The sequence below is a fragment of the Xenopus laevis genome, chromosome 5L (assembly GCF_017654675.1).
Source record: "Xenopus laevis strain J_2021 chromosome 5L, Xenopus_laevis_v10.1, whole genome shotgun sequence".
In the NCBI taxonomy this organism is placed as follows: domain Eukaryota; kingdom Metazoa; phylum Chordata; class Amphibia; order Anura; family Pipidae; genus Xenopus; species Xenopus laevis.
Genome location: NC_054379.1, coordinates 46,145,050 through 46,169,906, shown reverse-complemented (window position 1 = coordinate 46,169,906; position 24,857 = coordinate 46,145,050). Strand labels below are relative to the sequence as shown.

The 24,857-nt window shown below is 36.0% G+C and overlaps 1 protein-coding gene across 4 annotated transcripts in view; it reads right to left on the bottom strand.

Annotated features, from left to right (window-relative positions):
* utrn.L (utrophin L homeolog) overlaps nucleotides 1–24,857 on the bottom strand; it is a 391,980-nt gene that overhangs the window by 60,130 nt on the left and 306,993 nt on the right. For 3 of the 4 annotated variants that reach the window (XM_018263001.2, XM_018263003.2, XM_041562716.1), the window contains 6 exons: nucleotides 22,054–22,322; nucleotides 19,976–20,122; nucleotides 15,287–15,365; nucleotides 14,934–14,994; nucleotides 4,873–4,934; nucleotides 4,233–4,307 (listed from right to left, as the gene is read on the bottom strand). In XM_018263001.2, the coding sequence (XP_018118490.1) occupies nucleotides 4,233–4,307; nucleotides 4,873–4,934; nucleotides 14,934–14,994; nucleotides 15,287–15,365; nucleotides 19,976–20,122; nucleotides 22,054–22,322 (693 nt within the window). Of the gene's footprint in view, nucleotides 1–4,232; nucleotides 4,308–4,872; nucleotides 4,935–13,830; nucleotides 13,901–14,933; nucleotides 14,995–15,286; nucleotides 15,366–19,975; nucleotides 20,123–22,053; nucleotides 22,323–24,857 lie in introns of those variants that run through there. The other variant, XM_041562715.1, reaches the window with a different exon arrangement.

Below are 24,857 nucleotides of genomic sequence, written 5' to 3'. Positions count from 1 at the left end.
AAAAAGGAGCGCTAGTCTCGGATCAAATTAAAGGCAATGCATGAGGAGTATCAAGAGCTTGTTGAGGTTGCTAACAAATGAAGACCAGACAAGGCTACTTATAGCCACATGTCCAGAGGCAGATTTGGCAGGAGAAAGTGAAAGGTCAGGTTAAAAAGAGTCTATTTTTAGAGCCAAATAAAGGGAAAATACTGTATGCCTTTTTCAAAAATTGAAAGGATGGCTAGAATGTATTTTCAAAATATTATTTTTTTTTATTATAAAGAAATATGGAGCATTTTGTTTAACATTGACTAAATAGCTGAGCTAGTTTAACGAGTGATAATAAGCTGTGCATTGTGATTGTTTTGACTTGCAGGTATGTAGAACTCCATTATCCCTATTTACCTTGCAAGAACCAGTTGCAACCATTAAATTGTTTTCATTTGTCTGCCATGTTTTGCTCTGTGGATGAGAAAGCAGTGCAAAGATATGGACATGGGGTAGCCAGACAGAAGGGGAACGTCCCAACCATTGCACCCTAGGCACGTCTCTTCTGCCTACTCCTAGTTCCAGCCTTGCTCCCATTTCAGAAAATCCATTCTGTATGGGCCTCTCTATATGCATGAGGCATTACTGTATTGAAATAGGAAAAAGCCTTCTATATTCTACCAAAGGATTATTTTATGCACATTTTACAGCAAAAAGATCTAGATCAGACAACATTAATAGTAACAGGCCATGAACTACAATATTAAAACAAACCCAAGCAGAGTTCACAATATTTGCTATTTCACAGTTTAAAGTTTAAAAGCTGTTTCCACATACAATCTATGTGGAATTTTCGAAGTAAAAAAAATTTGAAATTCAAAGTAATTTTTTGGATACTTCGACCATCGAATAGGATACTACGACTTAGAATTTACTTCGATTCGAAGTCAAAATCATTCGAATATTCGACCATTCGATAATCGAAGTACTGTCTCTTTAAAAAAACTTCGACTTCAATACCTTCGCCAAATTAAACCTGCAGAAGTGCTATGTTAGCCTATGGGGACCTTCTACAACATTTTTCAAAGTATTTACACATCGAATAAAAATTGTTCGATTGATTGCTGAAATCGTTCGATTCGAACGATTTGTATTCGATCGCAGGATTGCCAAATTTGCTGAAAAAACTTCGAATTCGATATTCGAAGTTTTTTCATTCGATGGTCGAATTCCGAAGTTTTTTGTACTTCGAAACTCGACCCTTGATAAATCTGCCCCTAAGTGTAACCACTAACCTGGATAAATTCACTGGTAGTAACTTTTCTGGGGAAGTTTTTCTTCATCACAGAGGAGTGCCCTACAGCATTGTTACTGATTTTTTTGCGCTATTTATTTGACATGTCTGACACTATACGACGTATGCCAGCAAATTAGCAGCATAAATACCTGGACAGGTCATAACAGCGACAGAATAAACAGAATTGCCTCATTAAAATGCAATGCACTGAGAAATTCAATTTAAGACAATCTGATTTGTGAACAATTGATAAGTATTATACAATGTCATGAACTGATGGATATAAATAGAGTTTCTGTCTCTGGCTGAGCTGTAAGCAATCATTTAAGAAGTGGACAGGGACAAACATGAAAACTTTGTTTGAACACTACACTGCCTGGTTGTTCAGAAGAATAATAAATGGTTTACACAGATTTACTTGCTCATTAAAACGTCTGAGTTTGAGAGATTCTTAGTTGAAATGTTACTGTGTATAAATAGTGATGGGTGAAATTGTCCCGTTTTCACTTCGCCACGAATTTCACAAATTTCCCGCGAAATTCACGAACCTGGCAAAAAATTCACGAAACAGCGAATCAAAGTTGACGCCAGCGCCCATTAAAGTCAATGGGCGTTCATTTATCATCGCTGGCATCTACATTGACGTCGGAATTGTCGCCGGCGTTGAAAAACAATCGTGGCGCCGTAGAATTTTCACTACAAATTCGCCTGGGGGGAAATGGGAAATTCGTTGCGAATTCACACCTGGCGAATAAATTCACCCATCACTATTTATAAATAATTATAATGTAAAGTAAGCAATTCTGCTGTTCTTTAATACTTTAAGGCTACTTTGCTACAGATGTGGCTATTTCCTCTGATATTAATAAACACTGATATGTGTCTATAAGGTTCACTGGGAAATTATAGAAAAATAAACTCTTCATAGAAATAAGGTGTATATACTGCAATACCTTTAATACATGCAAGTGGCAAAAATGCTGACAGATCTGTGGGAAATATATGTATGAAAATGATTGGATATGAGAAACATATAATCAGAGGACTGCATAGCCAGTTAGAGTGCCCCGGGTTCCTATGCAAAAAATTCCCGGCACACTCAGATCCACATCCTCCCGCCAACTTCCTGTCCCGCCTCTGGACCACCCACATCCCGACTCTGCCCACTCTCGCCTGACTTGCGTTCCCCTTCCTCACCGCAGATAAGAGATCAGCTGGGGATGAGGGTTTTTTTTATTAGCTATAGAGGAAGCAGACCACAAAGTCCGGGCCCCCCTGCGACTGCTAGGTTTGCTTCCTCTATAGTTATGCCACTGAGTAAAATGCTGATAATTTCACCTGAATGATCAAAAACTCAGAAACTACAGCTGCTGTGAACTACAACTCACAGAATCACTCAGTAGTCAAATTCAATTGAAATAAACTGTAGCTCCAACATCCAGCTAACATCTGAAGGCCTGATAGCCAACTGCTGTATATGAATTCACAAGGAGAAAACTTATGGCTTTCAGAAGCAAAAATGCTGCCCTTGAGAACAAATTACATATCCTCTACAGCCACCTTAGCATAATATGAATTTAATAAAGAGCAATGGAGCAGTGAATTAACCAAATATGATTTTAGAATTTAATGAGGGAAGAAATAAACATGATATGAGTCAGGGTAAAAAAGATCCTAGAACTAAATAGTTCTTCAGTATTGTACCTTCAGCTTCAGTAATCAAGTAAGAACATTACACTCTCTCTGTATTACTCTTTTCAGATGTCAGAAAAACAGATTCCAGACAGCTGTATCAGTATCAGAAATATTTGATGAAATATTAAAAGTAATTTTCCACCTGCTGGGCCCTGTTATGCACACTGATTGAAGTACAATGTTTAAATATCTTCAGTGAGTTTAGACTTTATAACTTACTTTCTTGGTCGATTGCACATTTATGTGTATTTACTTGCATCTATGCAGGGAAGTTATTTACTTGACCGATCATCCTATAAAGCACAATTTTCTTTTTAAAAGCAAAATGTTGTTTTTAATAAATAACGGCCTGCAGTAAATTACATTTGCAAGCAAGCCAAATGAGTGACTTGTAGAGAAATGCCTAATAAACCTCGACCTCTGTTTGATATGGTTTTCTTAATTCTTCACAGTAAATAAAACGACAACAATGAAAGAAACCGTTCGCTCCAGTAACATTTAGTTAAAAATATACCCACGAATAAAATCAGGGGTAACTTCTGATTATTTTCTCTTTCTCTACAATAAACGACTCATTAGTGGCTCGTTAGCCTTTTCTCCAACAACTGTCCGGGTCTATGAAACCATTCAATCCTACATGTGAGAAGTGGGACTTAGCTACCAGTGGCAGCCAATTGTGAATTATGGAATGTGATGCTATTGTGTTGCCAATTAACCTCAACGGAGGTTAATTTAGGTTGAATGCATGGACATTGCTTTTCAAAGGAAACAATTCATGCTCTCAACCTGTTTTGCCTCCCAAATGGCACAGTCTACTTAAAAGCCTGTAATACAAACCCAAGTTCAATAAATGGCATAGCTTAAGTATCATTCTATTTGACTATATTAATTTGCATACAAACTATAAAAGGTTATAAATGTTTAATGATGGGTTGCATTGCAGTGCACACTCAGATATCATTTCTTTTTATAGTTACCATCTGGAAGCTTGTAAAGATAAACCACTTGTGACCATAAATGTGTTTTCAATAAGTAGTTTAGGGTTGACAATTAAGCAAAGAAATGGCATATAAGCAAAAGTAATAATTTAGGAACTCATCATTAATAGTGTTTTAGATCTTATTCAAATTACAGCTCACAGAACCCATGCTAAATAAGAATTTCCCATGAAAACTCTAGCCATGAATCTACCAAAATGTCCCAATAACATAAAGCAAAAACTACTATACTTCAACTTCCACATGGAACAGCACAATGTTCTGATACTTACAGCACAATGTTTTCTGTAGTCTTCTTATCTTCATGGCAGTGCGATAAGCAGAAAAGCGCACATTATTTAAGTCACCTGAAATATAACAGAAAGCAAAACCAATCTTTATAGGGTAAAAGGATATCTTTTTTGTTTGAAGCCAGTAAAGTAATTTGCAGAGAATGATAACGCCTAGTATTATAGGTCTTGCTCTAAAGCTACAGGTCTGATGGGGCAGTCAGAATCTAAGAGCAAAAAATAGAACTGTAAATTGGACTAATGTAAAAGCTTCCTAAGAGATTTTGGTAAGGCTGATGATGCATTAGCAAATACTGTTTAAATCAAGCAAAAAACATTGGTCCTCCCATAGTCTTCTTCTAGCTGGTAGTACAAGTTTACTAGACTAGTGAGCAATTTTGGTGTTTGGGTTTGTTTCGGTTGCCTATGACAAATTATACATGTTTCAAGTTTAACTGAGATCCTGTGCAAGGGCTGTAGCAAATCAGGGCTTCTACTACCTACAGTACTTAACTGGTATCTTTCTTATGGCTTCCTTGTATTAGAATACAGGATACAATCGGGCTAATGATAAATTGGTCAATATTTGTCTACCAAGAGTCACATTTCTTCTTTAAAATACTGTGCGCTACCTAGAACTTACCTAGAGACTGGAAAAGTTCTGTCATTTTTGGGTGATCCCAACAAGTAGTTTGTGTTTGATGGCTGCAAAACAGAAAGACACACTCAATTCGGGGGTGTTTTTTTTTGAATATGAAATTGCTAATAATGTTTAAGATATTTTATCTTGAAAAAAACTGACATTGCATGTCTTTTATGTGGGTCTATAAAAGGCACTGCAAGATCAGCCATATAATTAGGGAAGATTAACTGACATTAATGACAAGTTCACACCAGTCAGATGAAGAGTTAATAGCACTGCAACTGACAAAGTAAAATTAGTTTCATTCCCACTGACAGCTCTTCTTGCGAAGCGGAGATACATCATATAACATTAACTTAGAAAGATAGCTCACTTTCCAAATATTATGATTGCTGGCTTGTCTGTGAAAAATAAATCAAATTCAAGTCTCCTCAAGTCTCAAGTTTCCTTTAGGCTTTTTTAAACTGGTTTATTTAGTATTAAAATAATGTAGTACCACAACCCAGAAACAACTTTTTAAACAATGCTCTTACAATGGCAAAAATAAGGTTTCGATGAACGTGTTTCTACAACAATTTTTTTTAAAAAAAAATAGGTTGAAAATACATTACTGTGCATTAACAGGAAAGCACAGGTTTCATTTCTCATTTTTTATTTTGTGTTTTTTAATGTGTTTCTTGCACAGTTAGTAAAATAAAATGCCAAACTTGTTAAATCACACTCTGTAGTCTGCAGTGTAAAATGCTGGTAATTTGGAGAAAGCTTGACCACATTTTGTAATGTTTCATCTTAAAAGTTCTACTGAAACAAATTACACCAAACATTCCATTAAATAACTTTGTACAGGTATGGGATCTGATATCCGGAAAAATATGTTATCCAAAAAGCTCTGAATCATGTGAAAGGCAGATTCCCATAGACTCCATTTTATCCAAATTTTGCAAAAATTATTTCCTTTTTCTCTGTAATAATAAAACATTACATTGTACTTGTTCCTAACTAAGATATAATTAATCCTCATTGCAGCAAAACCAGCTTATTTAATGTTTAAATGATTTTCTAGTAGACGAGGTTTGAAGATCCAAATTACAGAAAGATCCGTTATCCTGAAAATCCCAGGTCCTAAACATTCTGGATAACAGGTCCCATGCCAGCACTTTAAAAAAATTGCTTAAATACCAATTATTTAAACTCCAGGGCACACGTGGTATTAAAAGTGATACATGGGGAAAAAAGAAAGTTGGGTGACTCTTCTGTATAAATATGATACAAATTATACTACCACTTTGAAATAATCATAAATCCTTTTAAGGCTGGAGAGGCTATTAAGAAACCCAGTGTATTGTAACCTAAAATCACTTGCCCTGGTAAGAAGCAAACTAAATTTCAACAGACTTTGGATTTACTGGATTATGAATTTGTAGTAACATAAATAAATTAAACTGTGCAGTTTAAATTAAACAAAAAACCTAGGAACATTAAAAGTGAAACCATTCAATTGACAATCTGAAAAACTGAAAAACGTTTTATTTTTAACACCTACACTACAAGGTTTAAAATAAACAAATAAAGGTAAATATATGGCTCTGAACCATTAGGCTGTATCTGTGCTATAAACCAGCGTTTCTGGATGCATAGTTGGCTAAAGGGACACAAAGGAGTGATTTGCATGTCTCCGCCCATGATGCCTTATGGGAGAATTAAAACTCTCATTGTTGGTATCTAGGGAGTGCTGTGTGTATGGCATGAGACAAGTAAATACCTTCTGATTCCAGAAGGCATCACTCTCCCCAAGTATGGTAATATAATTTCCTGTAGCTTTACAAAAAAATCTTTATTTGTGACTGATTTGAATTTGCTAATGGTACAAGTCCTAATAAGTTTGGAAAAACAATGCTTTGTTTTTTTGGACACGTTTTTAATAGCCTTAAAGTACTGTGCTTCACATTATGAATAGATCCTTTATCTAGAAAACCACTGATTTCAAGCATCCTGCATAATAGATCTCACGCCTATAGCTCATACTACATCTAATACAAGAACTAAAAAGTTAATGCAAAAGAGGAGAATTTGGCACACACTGATTAAATAATGTCATGTTACTGCTGCTGCCCATTAGGTTTCTTGCCTTCAGCTCTTTCAAGTTATGTGCCTCGAATTTTATAAGTTAATGTGCTTCTCTAGAGCAAAATGGGAGTAACATCAATAATGCAGATGAATTACTTCTCCTACACATGGCTCCCAGAAACACTCAGGGGAAAATAATTTAACATTTTCTGTAATTCATTACTTGAATGTGTTCAGATGTATGCTGTACATTTCAATTTAAAGGGCCAGCAACCCTATAAATATAAGGGTTCTACTGACATTTAAATATTCTGTAATAGTTTACTGAAGTAAACATTGTTATTTAATGAAAGAACGCAAAAGTATCAATTAGTAACGGTACTAAGTGTAATATTTATCTAAAAGGCAAAACAGAAATCCATTAAAGGACTGAAAATCCTTACCTCTCTCAATACTTTTGTAGATTTTAATGGGAATATGGATGAAGGGTGAAAAATAGGGTTTGTTCTAGTTCCACTCCTTGTTAAATATTTCCCTTAAAATCCTATACAAGTAAATGAAACAGTGACATATTTCACTGTCAAACTGCGGTGCAATATATTTCCATCCTTTGTAAACAACCCCCTTAACAATGAGATCATATCTGATGTAGAGTTTAGCTATCTAAAAGAAAAAAAAGACTCTCTATTAATTTGTGCATTTGTCATTGACAATATTTGTAATAGGCAATGCATTTAAAGGAACAAAATAACCCTTTGTTCCCTTTGTGGGAAAAGGTCAGATTTTCAAGATTTTTTTGTGAATTTTCCCCAAAAATTCCGAATAATTCGGAGTTTTCACCTGAAAGCTCCAAAAACATTGTTAAATTGCCCAAAACCCCCGACACAACCAAAAATCAATGGGACTGTTCCCATTGACTTTTATGCAACCTCGACAGGTTTAAGATGCCGTGTTTTTATATTCAGGCTTTTTAGCCCTCGGGATTTAATAAATTCCGAAAAACTGGTGATTTTTTTTAAAAGTCAGATTTTATAAAAAAAATCACGAATTTTTCGGAATTCAGGGAATTTCGGAGATTATAAAGTAAATAACCCCCCCTAAACTGTAAAAGTTTGTCAGAGTTTGCTGGTTTAAATAGTTGTTTTGACACCAACTTTCTACTTAAATCAATAAGATTAATAGTCTTCACATATTGACTTCAAAATAATATTTGTCAGCTCTAATGTTAAACTGGAGCAGCAGCAGATCACCTGCATTAAACAACTGAAGCGCTCCATGAACAGACCTAGTTGATTAGGGGATGTTCAAATCAATTTGACAATATTTGGCATAGTTAGATGCCAATATGATATCCTGCCCAATAAGTCTTGGACAGAGTTGGACAGAGCTGACATACAATACAGAGATCGCACAACAACGGAAGCTGTGTTGAGAACACTTGGGAGCAATTTTAGGACTTTTACTGAATGGGCTGTTGGTTTTTGGAACTGGTAAATAAATGTAAAATGCTCTGCATAAGCACAAAGTTATTCTAGACACCAATTTACATAGACACAAATTTAATCCGGTCAGTTCATTGAAGCATTTTGCTCAAGAACCAAGTTACAGGGACTGCCCATCTTAAATGTAATAAAGCTTCAGATTAATATGTAGAAAGGTTTCTCTCTAAAAATAAAACCCTGAAATTATTTTCTTTAAAAATGCATTTTCTCCTATGACTTCTGCTCTTATCCATTATCCAAAAGGCATGCTCATGTATAACGTCTTCATGCACTTACTTTCAAATGCTAGTTCAAAGTAAAGTCTTCCTCTTTAATCAAGAGAAAAAAAATATATTTTTCTATGATAGTTAGAAAGCTGAAATGCATAAGAATATGCAAAACAGAATGATTTTTTCACGGCCAAAAGCTTTTATCTTAGCTCTGCTCTTATTCTTCTGCTATTGGACTACTCTATATACATTTTATTTTTCTTCCTTCCTGGAAACAGGCCATTTATCAACTAAAAATAAATCTGATGAAATATTTAAGTAAACAAAATCTCCAGGTATCCTGCTGAAAATTCCAATGGCTTTCAAACTGAAGCCTTTGAACAATTTTGATATTCCCCTGATGTTAATATTCAATTGAGATACTGGAATTCGTGCATTTACTGAAATCTTAAGAAATAAAGAACAAATTGTTTTACTGAACTTTATTTCAGAAAGGTGTGTTGTTAGTCGTGACATAATGAATTCTGGAATTGCAAAGCCTTGTTCTCTATAAAAATAGTACAGTTAATCAACAGACACTTTAAAACCGGAACCGGATCTCCCTGATGACATACAGAAAGCAGGCCCAGATTTGTGGGAAGGCCACAAAAGTCCTGAGCAATCAGAGCCACCACCAAAAGCCAAGGCACCTGATCAACATAAATCACAAGTAAATGAAACCACACATAATGAGGGGGGTGTCCTAGAAGAGGAAATGTGTGGTAACTAGGGGAAGTCTGGAAGTTTAGAAATGCCCTTTTCTGAATTTAGGTGGTGGAGAGGGCTATGGGTTATTGAAATAGTAGATGCTGTGTCGATATGCTGTCTAAATAGACACTACTTCACTATGGAATCTACAAGCAGATGCAACCTAATGCACTAAGATTAACAAATGTATATACAATTCTATTTATATTATTTACATTATTTCTATTTACATTGGGAAAATATCTGCCAGGTAGTGCAAAACAGTCACTAACTCCTGAATCTTTTGTAACCTATGGCCAACAATTTTATTGCTAATTTTTATGCTAAAATCTTTATAGCTGCAATAAATATCTGGGTTGCCAAATATCCTTATCCTCCAGAACTTACCTCAGGCATCTAGTCCACTATTCCCTCATGGATTAATTCTTCAGACAACATGTATCAAGGAGCTACACTATTTTTGTCAAACTTTTTCAATCAACCGCTTATTGGATGTTTTGAGAATAATAGAATAAATCCACTTCAGTGAAAATACTTTTCTGGAGACACTTTCCATCTGTTTTGTATATTCAGATGTATTCAAGTGATGCCATATTTACTTATTTCCACTACATATTTTTTATAAGCATCCTCAAATATGTACATTTATTCCTCCTATAAAACCCACTGCCATTTTTATTTAAATGTAAAAGTAAGAAAAGAAATCAGTTTGGCAAGAAGATGAGGTACCATTATATCTACTGAGATAGATAAATGAAAGCAACTGAAATATAATTTTGACTCTGCTTGACTCTTGAGTTTGCCAGCCTTTCAATACTCTTACCTTATCAGATTACTTGCATGCCTAAAAATTGTGTCCTTTTCATTCTCAAATATTGCAAAAGTATAAAAATTATCTTCGCCTCTAACAGGCTTCCACCAAAGCACTTTCTTATCATCATCCTAACCCTGAAGGACTAGAGCAATCATCTATTAACTTGATTTCTAACTTTGCTTCTCCAAAATGATTGTGCTCATCTTTTACAGGTATGATTCGTACACACAAACTGGTATTATTACTTTGATTCATGTATAATGCTCAACGTCTCCAATCCACACAGACACATTGCATATTCTCATTTTTACCCTCTCTTGATGCTTTTTACTTCTTGAACGCTATTCCTATCTGCTTAAACCAGACCTATCTTAAAACTAAACAATAAACAAAATGAAATTCCTACATCATGGTAAAAGTGCAAATTCCAAGACTTTACAAATAAGAAGAACCAGTTTACTGGAAACAATTATACAACACAATCGGAACAATCATGCACATGGTATTGAAAAGTTTGAAGACCCACAAAGAACACAGTATAATCTGGAGAAACACTATCTAGGTTGAAAGGAAACAAAACCAACTTGATGACTAGGATGAGGACCCCCTTTTAAAGGGGCAGTCTACCCCTTGTTTAACATGATCTCAATGAATTGGGTCTGTGCTTAACATACTATAATTTTAATTGTGGAAAAATGTGGCTATTGTTATATCCAGATCTAGAAGGCAAAATTGACTGTACTTCAGGTTTGGTCCTTTTGAGGTAGATAATTAGATTACCCATATATATATATATATATTTATATACTTCTCACTTCATACTTTGTTTTGTTTGCAGGAGTCCATTGTGCACGGGGATAATTTGTGCACTGGCAATATAATTGTCTAAGTCATGGTGTAGCTACAATTTCCCAGTTTGCACTAAAAACTATAGTTTTTATGGAATCAAAACAATAGACAAAAATTATGTTCAGCACAAGCCCTATTCATTGAACTCATGTTCAACATAGGGGCAGGGTCACTCCTGCTATGAGGCAAGGTGAGAACCTGTAAGAGCCAAATCTCCTGTAACTTTAAGAGCCAAATTTCCGTTTTTTAAAACGTGGCTCCGCTAGTGCAGAGAGCACTATATCATTCAATGCTGTAGTGATGTAGCCCCTTTTGACCTGCTCCAACGCTAAACTTTTATGCACGGAGCAGGAGAGGTGATCGGCATCGGGGTTGCTGTCTCAGGCGGTAGCAGCCCACAGATAACCCCTGCATAGGGGTATACTAGATGATTAACAATGACACCTAGGGGGTTATTTATTAAGTCCGAATGCCAAAAAATTTTAGTTTTTTTTTAACTATGAAGTCCGAATTTTTAGTGAAGAAAAAAAATCCGGCATCTCAGACCTGTCGAGGTTGTATATGTCAATGGGAGAGGTCCCTATCCTATTTGGAAGTTTCTGTGGTCTGCACTGGAAATTGCCCGAAAATCCCATTATTTGGGGCTTTTCGGACAAAAATCAGAAAAATTCGGACTTTTCTAGAAAAAGTCTGAAAAAAACCGAGCGATTCAGGAAAATCTGAAAAAAACGCACACTTCGGATTTTCGCTCGATATTTTCATGTTTGTCCCTGATCCGATAAAACCTTAAAAATTTACAATCGTGGATTCTAGTTTGATCGGACTTTTTTCATTAAAATAGTCCGATAAATTAGGACTTCGGATAAATAACACTTGTTCCTGGCCTGTCTTATAAATGTATTCTTGCTCAGCACTTCATATATTCATGACAAAACAGTACATACAAATTTACAATACATGTTTATGGTGTCTCCCAATATGACACAATCAGCATGGGACTGATAAGGTGATGAGGAAGTACAGTAGGATACTTTAAGCAAGTAGCTGCACTCCCCACACTAACTTGTTTGTAAATGCTAGGTGTTGCTACTCCCTGCATGCCTCGTAACGGCACAGTCTAAATAAATAATATAAGTAGCAGCTGCACACACCAATAGCCACTGTTCTAAAGTTTGCTACTTATCTAGTAACCCATAGCAGTTACAGGTCAGATATTTCAATCGACAAATCAAAAGCAGACAAGAGTTCAGACAGTGTGGCCTAAAATCCAAAACGAACTTACAGAACTTTTTCTATAACTGGCAAGAGCTGTTGTACTCCCGAATCAGTCTCCCAGCTGATTAATCACCATAGCAAACTAGCCAGCTTCCAAAGAAAAATATCCCCAAAGCACAAGTATGAAATAATTAAACAAAGTATGCCAATTACTTTTAAAATGTTTTTAATTTATTCATTCTTCAAGCTGAATGTTACCGTAATCAAAGTATTCAACCTTGAAAAAGCTTTGTGCTAAAGAAATGAAGCCTAGGTATTTCCAATAAACTCTGGAGCATTGGTACAATTATAATTCCAAAGGTATGTATGAGTGCCAATGAGAATTAATACCATGCTATGTCAAATATCTGAAATATTTTTTAATTGCACTGTGTTTATACACTGAAGGGTCATTTTTGATAAAATATCAACATCTCTACTGCTTTTATGTACGATTAAGTATCCATCATTACATGCCCCCGCACCTTTGTGGTATTTTCTTCTGCAACATTAACCAGCTCGATAGGAACACTCTTGGAAGTTAATGCATGGCTACAAAGCATGCTTAATGATGTGTCTCTTATGGGTGTTCTTTAATGTAAATGTGGCATGGGAGCTTCATTATCCTCAAAGCATCAACATGTGTTTGATATATCTTGCCATTGCCAAGTTGCTGCTGCTATAAAAAAAATATCAAGTCCTAGCATCTGATTTAAAGCAGAATGTTCATATAAATATGCCATTGCTATTAAAATCTAAACACATTGTTGCTTTAGACGTGTGCTAATTTGTGTAAAACACATAAAATGGACATTGACATCATATGACTTTTTATTATATTTTATTATTGATTATAATTTGCCACCATACCATGTGCACAAGATAAAGCACTACCATACAATGCAAGTACCCAATAATACAAAGTCTGTCATTTTAAAGGGCAGTATACACACTCGGAGCTGGATCCTGTTAGGTAAAATATGTTTAACATGCAGATTGGTTCTTTCCAATAATTCCGATAATTTGGCTGATTCATTTATAGAATGGTTTGTAAAATTACTATTATGATTAGAGTACAGTTATTACTGATATTGCAGGAAAACGGTTTAAACTACTATAGTAAAATGATATACGAGATACATATTGTATTGTCAAAGCGATTATATTTTTGAATGATCTCCTTATTCATAAAGCCTAGAACATATCTTTATTGGGTACTGTACATGCAGACAGGGCCATTACGAGGCACCATTCTACGAAGTTAGCAGGATCCTCCCTAGTCCCCACCAAGGGGTCCCCAATTATTAACCCATTGGTCAAATGGGCCCCTGGGTGGGACACTATGATGCATGGCCATGACCCAAATCCACTGGCACCTATTATACTAAAACCCCAAACACAACCCACACAAACCTACAAGCCTGTCTTTTGGGGCTCTCTCTACCATGGGGCACCTGACTGCAGTATCCACTGTATCCCCTGATAGCGGCTTTGCATGCATATATGCTCCATGCTCACACAGTGTGCACTCTTACCTTTTCTTATTGTCTGAAGCCAGTGGTAAAGCACAATCTTCACTGTAATAGCTTTTAGATTTAAAGAGATAGCTTCTACTTACAACAATGTAGACCAAATACAACCCTACACATGCATTTATCACACGTAACATGGCAAGATACTGCTCTTGGGACAATCATGATGCTCTTAGTGTAGTGTATATAACACTGCCTTAAAAAAAAAAAAAAAAGAACACCCTGCTTGGCCTGTAAAATACATTTTTACGGGTTAAAATATTGATATATTTCTAAGCTTCTATATTCAGTAGGCTGATTGATTGGGATACTGTTCTGATTCTGGCACAAGTTTGGTATTTTTAGCTTAAATGGACCTGTCACCCAGATATAAAAATCTGTATAATAAAAGTCCATTTCAAAATAAACATGAAACCCAAATTATTTTTTTCATTAAAGCATTCATAGCTGTTGTAAACTCATTTAAAAATCTAATTTGTCAATCAAATATTGCCTGCCCCTCCTCTATGCTTTAGGCATAGAGGCGGGGCAGGCAATTACTTTCACTTTCCATTCAGCACTTACTAGATGTCGCTGCACTCCTCACAATTCCCTCGTTCTTTTCACCATTAATTGTGTAACCAGTGCATGGGGATGGACATCAGGTCCCCCATTCTGGTGCACAAACAAGATTCTGAGATGACACAAGGCTTGTCTTAATAACAGTGTCCACAAAATGGATCCTGCCTGCTTGCTATAATTATGAATTCCCAGACCGAAGGAAACAAGATTCAAAAAATATTGTTAATTTATAGTTAATTTTGGTTGATTAACATGATAAAATAGGATTTGGATTTTTTTTTGGTGACGGGTCCCCTTTAAAAGATGCAGAGATCTGCGCTTACCACATTTATGGGTATAAAATTCATCAGCCACAGTATTGCAGTCTGACAAGTGACAGTCATCAGTGATGAGCAAAAAGTGCATTTGTAAGAATCATCAAAGTTAAGGAACCATGTCTGACCAGGGTATCCCCATAAGCAAGTTCGTTTTTTTTTTCTTTATTTGGTTTCTGCCCTAAGACTGTTATGAAATAAAATAAACTTACTTGATGTAGTAGGGTACTTTGTTTAGCGATACCGACCGCTGCCATGGAAGCTGAACTGAAGCTGAAAAGTCAAAAAAGTCTTACGTTTATTTTAGTATTTCAATATTTAAAATATTAAAGGCAAAATTTGCCATCACTTAACCCAATTTCTGCTAACATACAAGAGAACACACACAAGAGAACAAAGAAAGTAAGCAGAGAGTAAAACACCTTTAACTGCTATGGACAACTGTAGCAGTAAACCTTGGCACAAGCATCCCTAATATTCTTTTCGGGAGCCCTTTAATAGATTCCTATTAAATTGCATCTCATTTTGCTTGAATTATTATACCAGCCAAATAATTAAAACCTACTAGAGAGAAAGTGTTGAGAGGCAGGTCCAAAATCCCGATGTGCTTCTTGGAGTTGTTTGAGACGTTCTTCAACAGCTGCCTACAAAGCAAATACAGATTTAACACCATATGGTGAAGTCAATATCATTATAAAGAATTCTCTTGTGGCTAACCTTTATTTATTCTTATTTTATTAATAACAGCCGTTAATCACTTTAAAATTAAGTGACCAAAAGGTTCTTCACAGAGCTCATTTATCATTTTAGTTTTGCAGAAAGAGTAATGTAATACAAAACTAAGAAATGTATGAGAAATTATCTAACAAACATGTTACATGTATGAAATACAGATATAATAGCCAACGTAAATATTACTCAATTTATATTTTCTTCCATGTTGGCTGCATTGTAATGTACTGTATGTAACACTAGTTTTCCTGTGGTGCCCTGCTTCTAAATGCAACTGCTGCAACAGTTGGAGGAAAGATCTGTGTAGCTGGTTCTTAAACGAGAATTAAACCCTAAAAATAAATCGTTAAAAATGCCATATTTTAGATACTGAGCTTATTATACAAGTCTAAAGTTTCAGCTTCTCAATAAGCAGCACTGATCCAGTACTTCAAACTTGTCACAGGGGGTCACCATCTTGGAAAGTGTCTGTGACACTCACATGCTCAGTGCGCTCTGAGCAGCTACACTTATGGGTCGTCACAAATTATCAAGCAGAAAATGAGGTTGGCCTGATGCTACAAGACTGATTATTAAATTGTGATGCTAATTGCATTGGTTTCTGAGCTGACATGTACCAATAATCAGTATTGGGTACTAATCAGTCTTATATTATGAAATTTCTATTCTGTACATACAGTATATTTTGTGTTGGTCCCTAAGCTCAGTAAGTGACAGCAGCACAGAGCATGTGCAGTGAATCAACAGAAAAGAAGATGGGGAGCTACTGGGGCATCTTTTACTGCTAAAGGGCTGTGGTTGCCTTGGGCTGGTACAGAAGTCCAAAACATAATGTACAATATTTCTAGCCTACTTCTTTAGTTAAGCTTTAGTTCTCCTTTAGAAAGAAATAATGGTATTTATGATAAATAGACTAGGGGACATTCATAATTCCTCACCTTCCCCAGTAGAGTTTACAATCTAAGTTTTGCTAACACATGCACATATATATTAGGGTCAGTCTTGCCTGAAACCATTTAACCTATCTATATCTTAGCCTTTTCTAGATTTCTGATGTATTTCCTCTCTCACAACTCTCCCTTCAGTGTAATAGTATTCCATTTTTGGGTGAAATATGCCCTCTTTATTTGTCCATACGTCATTGTATTTCCAATTATGCCCCACTACATCCTGCAACAAGCTTCCGCCATGCTTTTTCTTCATCCAGGCAGGATGAAATTGGCATAATCCGTATGGCAGGAATAATTGTACATGTCTGACGAGGGGGCACGTCCCAGAAACATTACATCAAGTGACTAATAAATGTGCAGGGAATCTCCCGCTACTCCTGCCTTCAGTGTTCGATACTTTCCTGTTCTATTACTTTGGGAGAGGTGCTGACCCCTCCAACCAACACAAGGCATTCATTTTCTGGAGAGGCTTGGGGAAAAAGAAAGATTGCTTGCTAAGGAATGATTGCACATATACATCAGTAAACACAAAAGCCCTATTACAGCAGTATAAACTGAGAGGATGAGATGAGGGTGATCTGGTAGGAGGAATATTTCCAATTGCCATGGGAGATTGTGGCCTACTTAAGTCCAGCTGTCCCAATAGACACCCAAGTACTGGGACATAGCTTAAAAAATGCTGGGACATAGCTTCAAAGGTGTCCTAATAAAAAACAATTAACAGCTACAATTGCTGGTTGACCAAAAGGCATGCCAGTTTAATATCCAAGTTGAAATAAGGAGTAATACACCTCTTGTGTCTTGCATGCATTGGGAGGAAATCTGAAAAAGCCACTTGAGCCAGGATATCGGCTATATGCATGCATTTTTTTACAGTTATCCAATTAGTCATAAATGGATAACTACTCTTAGATCCAACAGTGGCTAGGAATGCAGTGCAAACATCTATTGGATGAAGCACAGAGAAGTTACACTTAACTCTATTATCTAATAGAGTTTTATTGCTTTGTCAGAGGTCCCAGTTTGTACTGGAGAGCAGCATAATGATTCATGGAGAACTGCACAGAGAAACTAATTAACTTTGTGATCACTTTATCTGCCATTGATCCCATTTCTTGTGTGATATGTTGCCGCTTTATTCATTTTATCTCCTGCCACAAACCCTCATCCTTTATTACAGGAATTGATTATATATTCTATTTAAGACAAAATATCATCAGTTTTTTAAGAATTCACTTTAAGAACAGGGTTATTAATTGACCCCAAATTGCTTTTTTTTTTATCATCAGCAAAAATGGCCATTACTCATGGGACACCTTTATATGCATTAGAACCTGGATCCAAAAAGGGTTGAAGCGTCAGACATTTGAAATCAACATGCTCAATAAGTTGCACAGGGGAAACCAGAACTCTACTAGAAGTGTTTTGTTCTGGCTGCCTAGCTTTCCTAGTCCTATAATGTTTAAAAAAAAAAAAAAGAATTAAACGAAGGTCCAGATTTCATTTACCACAAATGTAGAATTTACAGTGCATTTCAAAGGGGAAAACAGTAGGAAAAACCACTCATGATGTTAACTAAAGCCGTTGCTTGAAATTCAGCAGGAAAGAGCAACGTTACAATGAGTGTTCTACTTTCAAACATTTTAAATGTTCTTTGTGAAATAGGAAAAGCTTAAATGCACATATGTAGAGAATAGATTTCCTTTCAACTCACAACTACAGGCTTTAGTTAATAACAAGAGCATATACACCATGTATCCATAGCTGCCAAGAAACTAACCTTAAACTGCTCAGGTGAACTTCCCAAAGTGTGCGAGATAAAACATTAGTGTTCATCTACAAAAGCAACTGAAATAGCAGGGCACTAAAAAATTTAAATGTAAGCCCAATGAACTGCTAGCACTTATACAATATATTTGGCAGCACTCTCAAATTTCTCAGGATAAAAAATGAAAGCAAAGAGTTAGGGTAGAACTACAGGGACGATTTCCATGTGATTCTGTCGGATCCGACGCTGGGCGACAAAACGCCTGCGTCAGGTCGGATGTGACGGAAACAAGGTAAGTAATATAAAAGGCGAATAGTGTCGTAGCTTTCTTCCATGCACGCTGCATCCGACAGTCGTGTCGTGTCGGCCGAACACTGGGACACCATCCGACTTTTGTATTACTTACCTTGTTTCCCGTCACATCCGACTTGACAAGGCGTTTTGTTGCCTAACGTCGGATCCGACAGAAGCGCACAGAAATTGTCCGTGTAGTTCTACCCTTATATAAAAAAAACAGCAGCAAATTTTAACTATGGATTATTCAGGCTGACATTTCAGGCAGTCTTATTGCACACAAGCAATGTGTTGTGAGTTTTGTAGTCTAAAAGGTATATGCACTGTAACTTCCGGGTCAGTTGTAACTCCCAGATTCTCATGAATGGTTGTTGCTGGTTTCCGATAAATTAACGTTAAAGGAAAAGTAACATGAAAAAATTAAAGTGTTTTAAAGTAATACAAATAAAATGTTGCCCTGCACTGGAAAAACTGCTGTGTTATATAGCCTGTTTTCCTGTTTTCAATTTCTGACATTGCTCCACAGCAACTTGTTTATATGAACTATAGTAGTGTTTCTGAAGCAAACAGATCCGTTTTACCAGTGCAGGGCATTTTCATTATTTTAAAACACTATAATTTTTTGGTTTTACTGTTCCTGGGTCTTAGGCTGATGGCGCATTATGAAGTTTAAAAAAAAAAAAAAAAGACATTAGCCTTACTGTTAAAGAACTTGAAAGTTAATTTGATGTGAGCTCATTTATAAAGTTTCTTCCAGGTCTAGTGACCCATAGCAACCAATCAGATGTACTCTTTCAAACCTGACTGGTTACTATAGGTTACAAAAAAGCCCACCTGTTATTATATTACCCTGTTTAGGCTTCGATCTTTGGGCTTTACATCTTCAACATATCTTCTGCATTCCTCAGTACGCAATATATGCTTATGCTGTATATACAATGTGACATTCTTTTCTCAGAGTGTGAAGTTATGCTTTTAAAACAGAAATTACATTTTTTCCTGTAACATCCATTATTTAAGTATAAGACATATTGCTTTGTTTATATTGTTATGTTCTCCCAGGCATTTTAGTTAGAAAATTCTGCAGTTTTAATCTGATTTCTTTGTCCTTTGCAGAGTCAGCGTCTCTTTATGGACATAGTGTCCATCCAATGGAAACTGGATTTGTTTTAATCAACATTTTGCATAGGTGGCAATAAAACAGATTTCCTAATGCCAGTGTTTGAAGCTCTCAATAACAGCAGAATGATTTATGGAGTTACTATACTACTTCTAACAAATTGCATCCAATATTTGTATCGCAAAGGTGACGTGGAGCAACAGATAAATATGTAAAATCCCAAATGGAGAGAATTACACAAGAGTAATAATAATAAGAGTAATATAATATATTGCAATATATAAGCTATTTTTTTGAAACTTTAAAACCTTAAGTACATGAGTACATTGGGACGATAAAACACTTTACACGTCTGCTGTAATTTCTACTGTAAAAGGAGACAAGTATTACCTGCAAAAGCTTCCATCTGATGTTGAGGTCATCCAACTGGCGAGATGTTTTTGCAGATGGCTGAATGTCAAAGGTGCAAAGCTGACTGGCCATGTCATTCAGTGTTTTTACTTTAGAGCTGACTGGGGCAATTTCCTCTCCAAATGCCTGTCAAAAAGAATAAATATTTAGCCTCTAAAACTGATGTACAGAGCCAAGCATTTCTTATTTTCTTTATACGAAGTTGTGATTCTTAAGGACAACTACAGCTTCCGATATATTTGCCCTGAAAGTGACAGTGACCAAATACACCACACATCACCATCTGAATGTTGTGCATTGATTCTTAGTGCACCAATCAATTCCAGCATACGTTAAAAAAAAAAAGCAGCAGCTGCGTAAAAATTTGCAATTGCCATTGCCACTTTTTATGTTTTTTTTCTTATTTAACATTTCTTATTTAAGATGTTTGACATCCCACCCCAGTAATATTTCTATTTCTAAAAGAGCTCTGCATGTTATGCTAAAGCCTCAGCATCCCGACATCAAGTATTTTTCCTTGAACATTCAGTTGGCAACATGAAAAACTTCTGATGAAGACTAAAGGAATTATTGACATCTCAATAAACTCTGATAAGCGAGAAGGTGGCCCTGAACATTATATACTGCCATACAGGCTTAAATGGTGCTTGCGTATAGTGCAAGGCCCCTTTGTGCAGCATTGCTGCAGCCTAAGGAGTTCTTTTTATAAATATTTAATTTGTAATGTTAAAATGGCTGTAGATATTATGTTATTGGCTTCCATTAAAGCCAGGGGCGTAACTACAGAGGAAGCAGACCCTGCGGCTGCAGGGGGCCTGGAGGTATAGTGGGCCCCATGAAGCCCTAATTAATGAGCAATTCCAACATATATTGGTAAAACAGAACAACCTCTGGATATATTGGAGCCCTAAAATAAATTTGCTGTGGGGCTCAGTAACATCTAGTTATGTCACTGATTAAAGCAGAAAAGCAATGTCTTGTGTATATGTTAGTAATAACTTATATTAGAGATCACCATAAAGATATTTTATCTGTATTGGGTAATCTCCCAAACATTTCTCTCCCACTCCAATAGATGTGCTTGCAATGCAGTAAGAAAACCTTGCTGTTTGAGCAATATTCTCAGTCTTATAAAGCCAAGGCCGCAGTTTGCTTCAGGCAGAAAATTCAATTGTCTGATCTAAAAGGCCAACATCAGTGAATTTGTTATCGGATGTGTCCACTTGACTATTTCAGAAGCATCCCCCTGAAGTGTGTCCGTGCATACAAATCCAACTCAGTGGCATCCTTGAGTATCAAATGAATAAGAATGCAACTTAAAGAAGTGGAGCAGAAACAGATGTGACCTGCTCAGAAGTACCGTTTTTAATCATTTCATCATTGTGGTTTATATATATGGCAGAGCAAAGTTCTGAAATTCAACAAGCCATTGGTTAACAAACAATGAGATATAGTTCATGACAGCTGGAGTGCTATCTTTAAAGTTTCAGCATTTTCATGTTACCTGGGGGGGGCAGATTTTTTCAAATTCAAAATATGTTTATTTTAAATGTGAAAAATGGTCAAACATTTTTAACGTACACTTTTAAAGGAAAAATTAGAAACTTCACAAACTGAGGAAGTGGAGTTATAGAAGTCCATAATTACTATGGACACAAATTGTTCTCTCAAAGAGAAGTAGCCTGGTCACCTTTCTAGAATAGAATAAAATGCAATTTTCCTATGTCAGCTTGTATGGAAACTTATGTGACCTATACTTACACATTAAAGTACCAGTTATGTAAAATAAACTGATTCAGATTAAATGGCTGCCCCCATGGCTACAGAGCAACTTATTTATATGAACTATAGTAGAGTTTTTGAAACAAGAACAAGGTTTTTACCAGTGAGGGCCAAAAGTATATCATATTTTAATCACTTAAAACCACTTTCAATTCTTGCTGTTAATGTTTCTTTAACACAAAGAGACTTCTGTTTGCCGTGGCAAGGCTTCATCAATGTGAAGACTGATTAGGAACTATATTATATGACATGAATTATAAGTCATTAAGACTTACTGTTGTTGTCTCAATGTGATCCTTCAAAGAATCAATTAACAGATCTCCTACAGGTTTCCAGCTTCCCCGTACTCTTTCTGCATTCATTAGCTCCACATCAAGTTCATTCATTGCACTTTGTAAGTCCTTTAACTTGTCCAAGGCTTTGTCCACTTGCTTCTGCCAACTGCTGGCCTGAGAATTCAAGCTGTCCCACTTCTCCTTAACCTCCACAGACTGCTTACGCATAGCTCTTGTCACTTTCTGTGCTTTTTCTTCTGGGGTTAATTCTATTAAAAAAAAAAAATTAAGACAAAATATATGAAAAGAGAATGCCAATGGCTGCAATTAATACCCTCTTAAAAGCTTCCAGTTACACACTCTTGATTTATAATAGTCTGGACATTGAAAAAACAGTTTGTCTTAATGTTTATGGGAAACCCTTCACATTATTTCCTTAAAAATGTTCCGTAAAAATGGGCCTATAATGGTTTATACAGCAGCTTCATTCTCTGCATACTTGCAGCAACATGAGTAGGAACTGTCATTTTCCTTGTCAAGGCAAAATGAAACATCATACACTTCAGTGATTCAGTACTACCAGCTACTAAATTATGAAGAAAATGACAATCATTCTTGAGCAATGCAGATTTCAGATATGGGAGCTTTGTTCCTTGAGCTGTGGAAATAGAGGGCTCATTTATTACCATTAGGTGTAGAGCTAGACACATTTTAGCAGCATGTAAGTGTACAGTGTCTTACATGTCACATGTACCAATTGCAACCATTTGCACACAGTTTACTAACCCCTGACTACTCTACTCCAGTGGTATCAGGAGCAAGATTAACACCTGATTGCAGCAGACACAATTACACTGTAATTCTGCAAAGGAATGGTACATTGTGGGCAAAAACATGTTGAATTGTAGCATTTTCTGCGATTAACAGATTTGCGAAGAAGAATTATGGCCTTCACAAGACAATGTAAAAACTGCAGTCTTGGCTCAAGGGAAAACAGACTACAGATACAATGTTTTAATGCAGGTACGGGACCTGATATCAGAATGCTTGGGACCTGGGCTTTTCCCCGGTCATAAAATTAAAGGGATACTGTCATGGGGAAAAATTTTTTTTTCAAAATTAATCAATTAATAGTGCTGCTCCAGCAGAATTCTGCACTGAAATCCATTTCTCAAAAGAGCAAACAGATTTTTTTATATTCAATTTTGAAATCTGACATGGGGCTAGACATTTTGTCAATTTCCCAGCTGCCCCTGGTCATGTGACTTGTGCCTGCACTTTAGGAGAGAAATGCTTTCTGGCAGGCTGCTGTTTTTCCTTCTCAATGTAACTGAATGTGTCTCAGTGGGACATGGGTTTTTACTATTGAGTGCTGTTCTTAGATCTACCAGGCAGCTGTTATCTTGTGTTAGGGAGCTGTTAAAAAAATATTTTTCCCATGACAGTATCCCTTTAACCCAATCAAATAGTTTTGCCTCCAATAAGGATTAATTATATCTCAGTTAGAAACAAATGCAAGGTACAGTTTTATTATTATGAAGAATTTATAGAGCATTTTTGTTTTAAATTTGAATTATTTGCTTATAATAAAGTCTATCGAAGATGGCCTTCCTGTAATCTGGAGCTTTCTGGATAAGAGGTTTCCAGGTAATGGATCCCATACCTATAGTATATGTGGAAATAGCAGACAGAAACTGCTTTCAATAGCAATTAAGGGGGGGGGTATTTTCTAAAACTCTAATTTATTAGTCAACCCAACTCCCACCCATGGAATTAACTCATTTATCAAATAACCAGCTCGAAAAAACTGGTGCGGGAAAAGTCTTGACAAAATTGTACAAAAATTCGTATCGTACGAGTTGTCGCGGAAAACTCCAACTTCTTCAGATTATCCAGTGCAGATCACAATGTCAAGAAACATCTTCAAATTGTAAAAGGGACATCAGCCATTGACTTCTACATGACCTCAACAGAATTTAGCTGGAGTATTTTCTGATTCGGATCTTTATCAGCTTTGGGGTATAATAAATCTCTAAAAATTTTGTTTTTTTCCCTCTGAAAATTTGAGTTTCACCCCTAAAAACCGTATATAGAAATAAATAGACCCCTTAAAGATAATTTTAAAGTCACCAAAATTAATTAACCATAAAATGATATATTACTTTTAATTATTTTTGTAAACATTTTTAAAAATGTTCGTAAATAGTCGGCATAATGTATTTTTAATGTGTGTCCACACCTTAAATGAATGGGCAGGTGACCTCTGTCGTGTCTAATAAATGTTGCTATTATCTGGGAAATTTTTGAACTGTAGTGGGTTATCTGGACTTTCAAAATGGTTGGTCTTACCCTAAGGTTGTCAAATTTTGGACATGCATGTCTGGGTATAACTGGGTATAAGTGGCAAAAAACAAACAGAGGCGTGGCCTAAAACGTTCATTTTTTTTTCTGGTATGTTGGGAGGTAAGGAAGCGAAGAAGCATCCACATAAGGGATTATTTCATGGCCTGCACCAACAACCCTTGATTTTATACAGGTGAGGGTATTTTGAATTAGGTCATGTTATACTCTATAACAAAATGCCATAAAGTTTTCTTATCCTGGCAAGGACAAGTGCAGAATAACAATTTTCTTAAATACAAGGAATCGCTACTGGATATTATGGATCATAAGTTCAGTAACAGATATACTGGCATGGCTGAGTTGCAAACCACTGATCCAGCAACATCAGATGCCTGTTTATGTCTCATTATATCATATAATATATATATAGCAATAAAAAAACAAGTTTACATTTCATTACA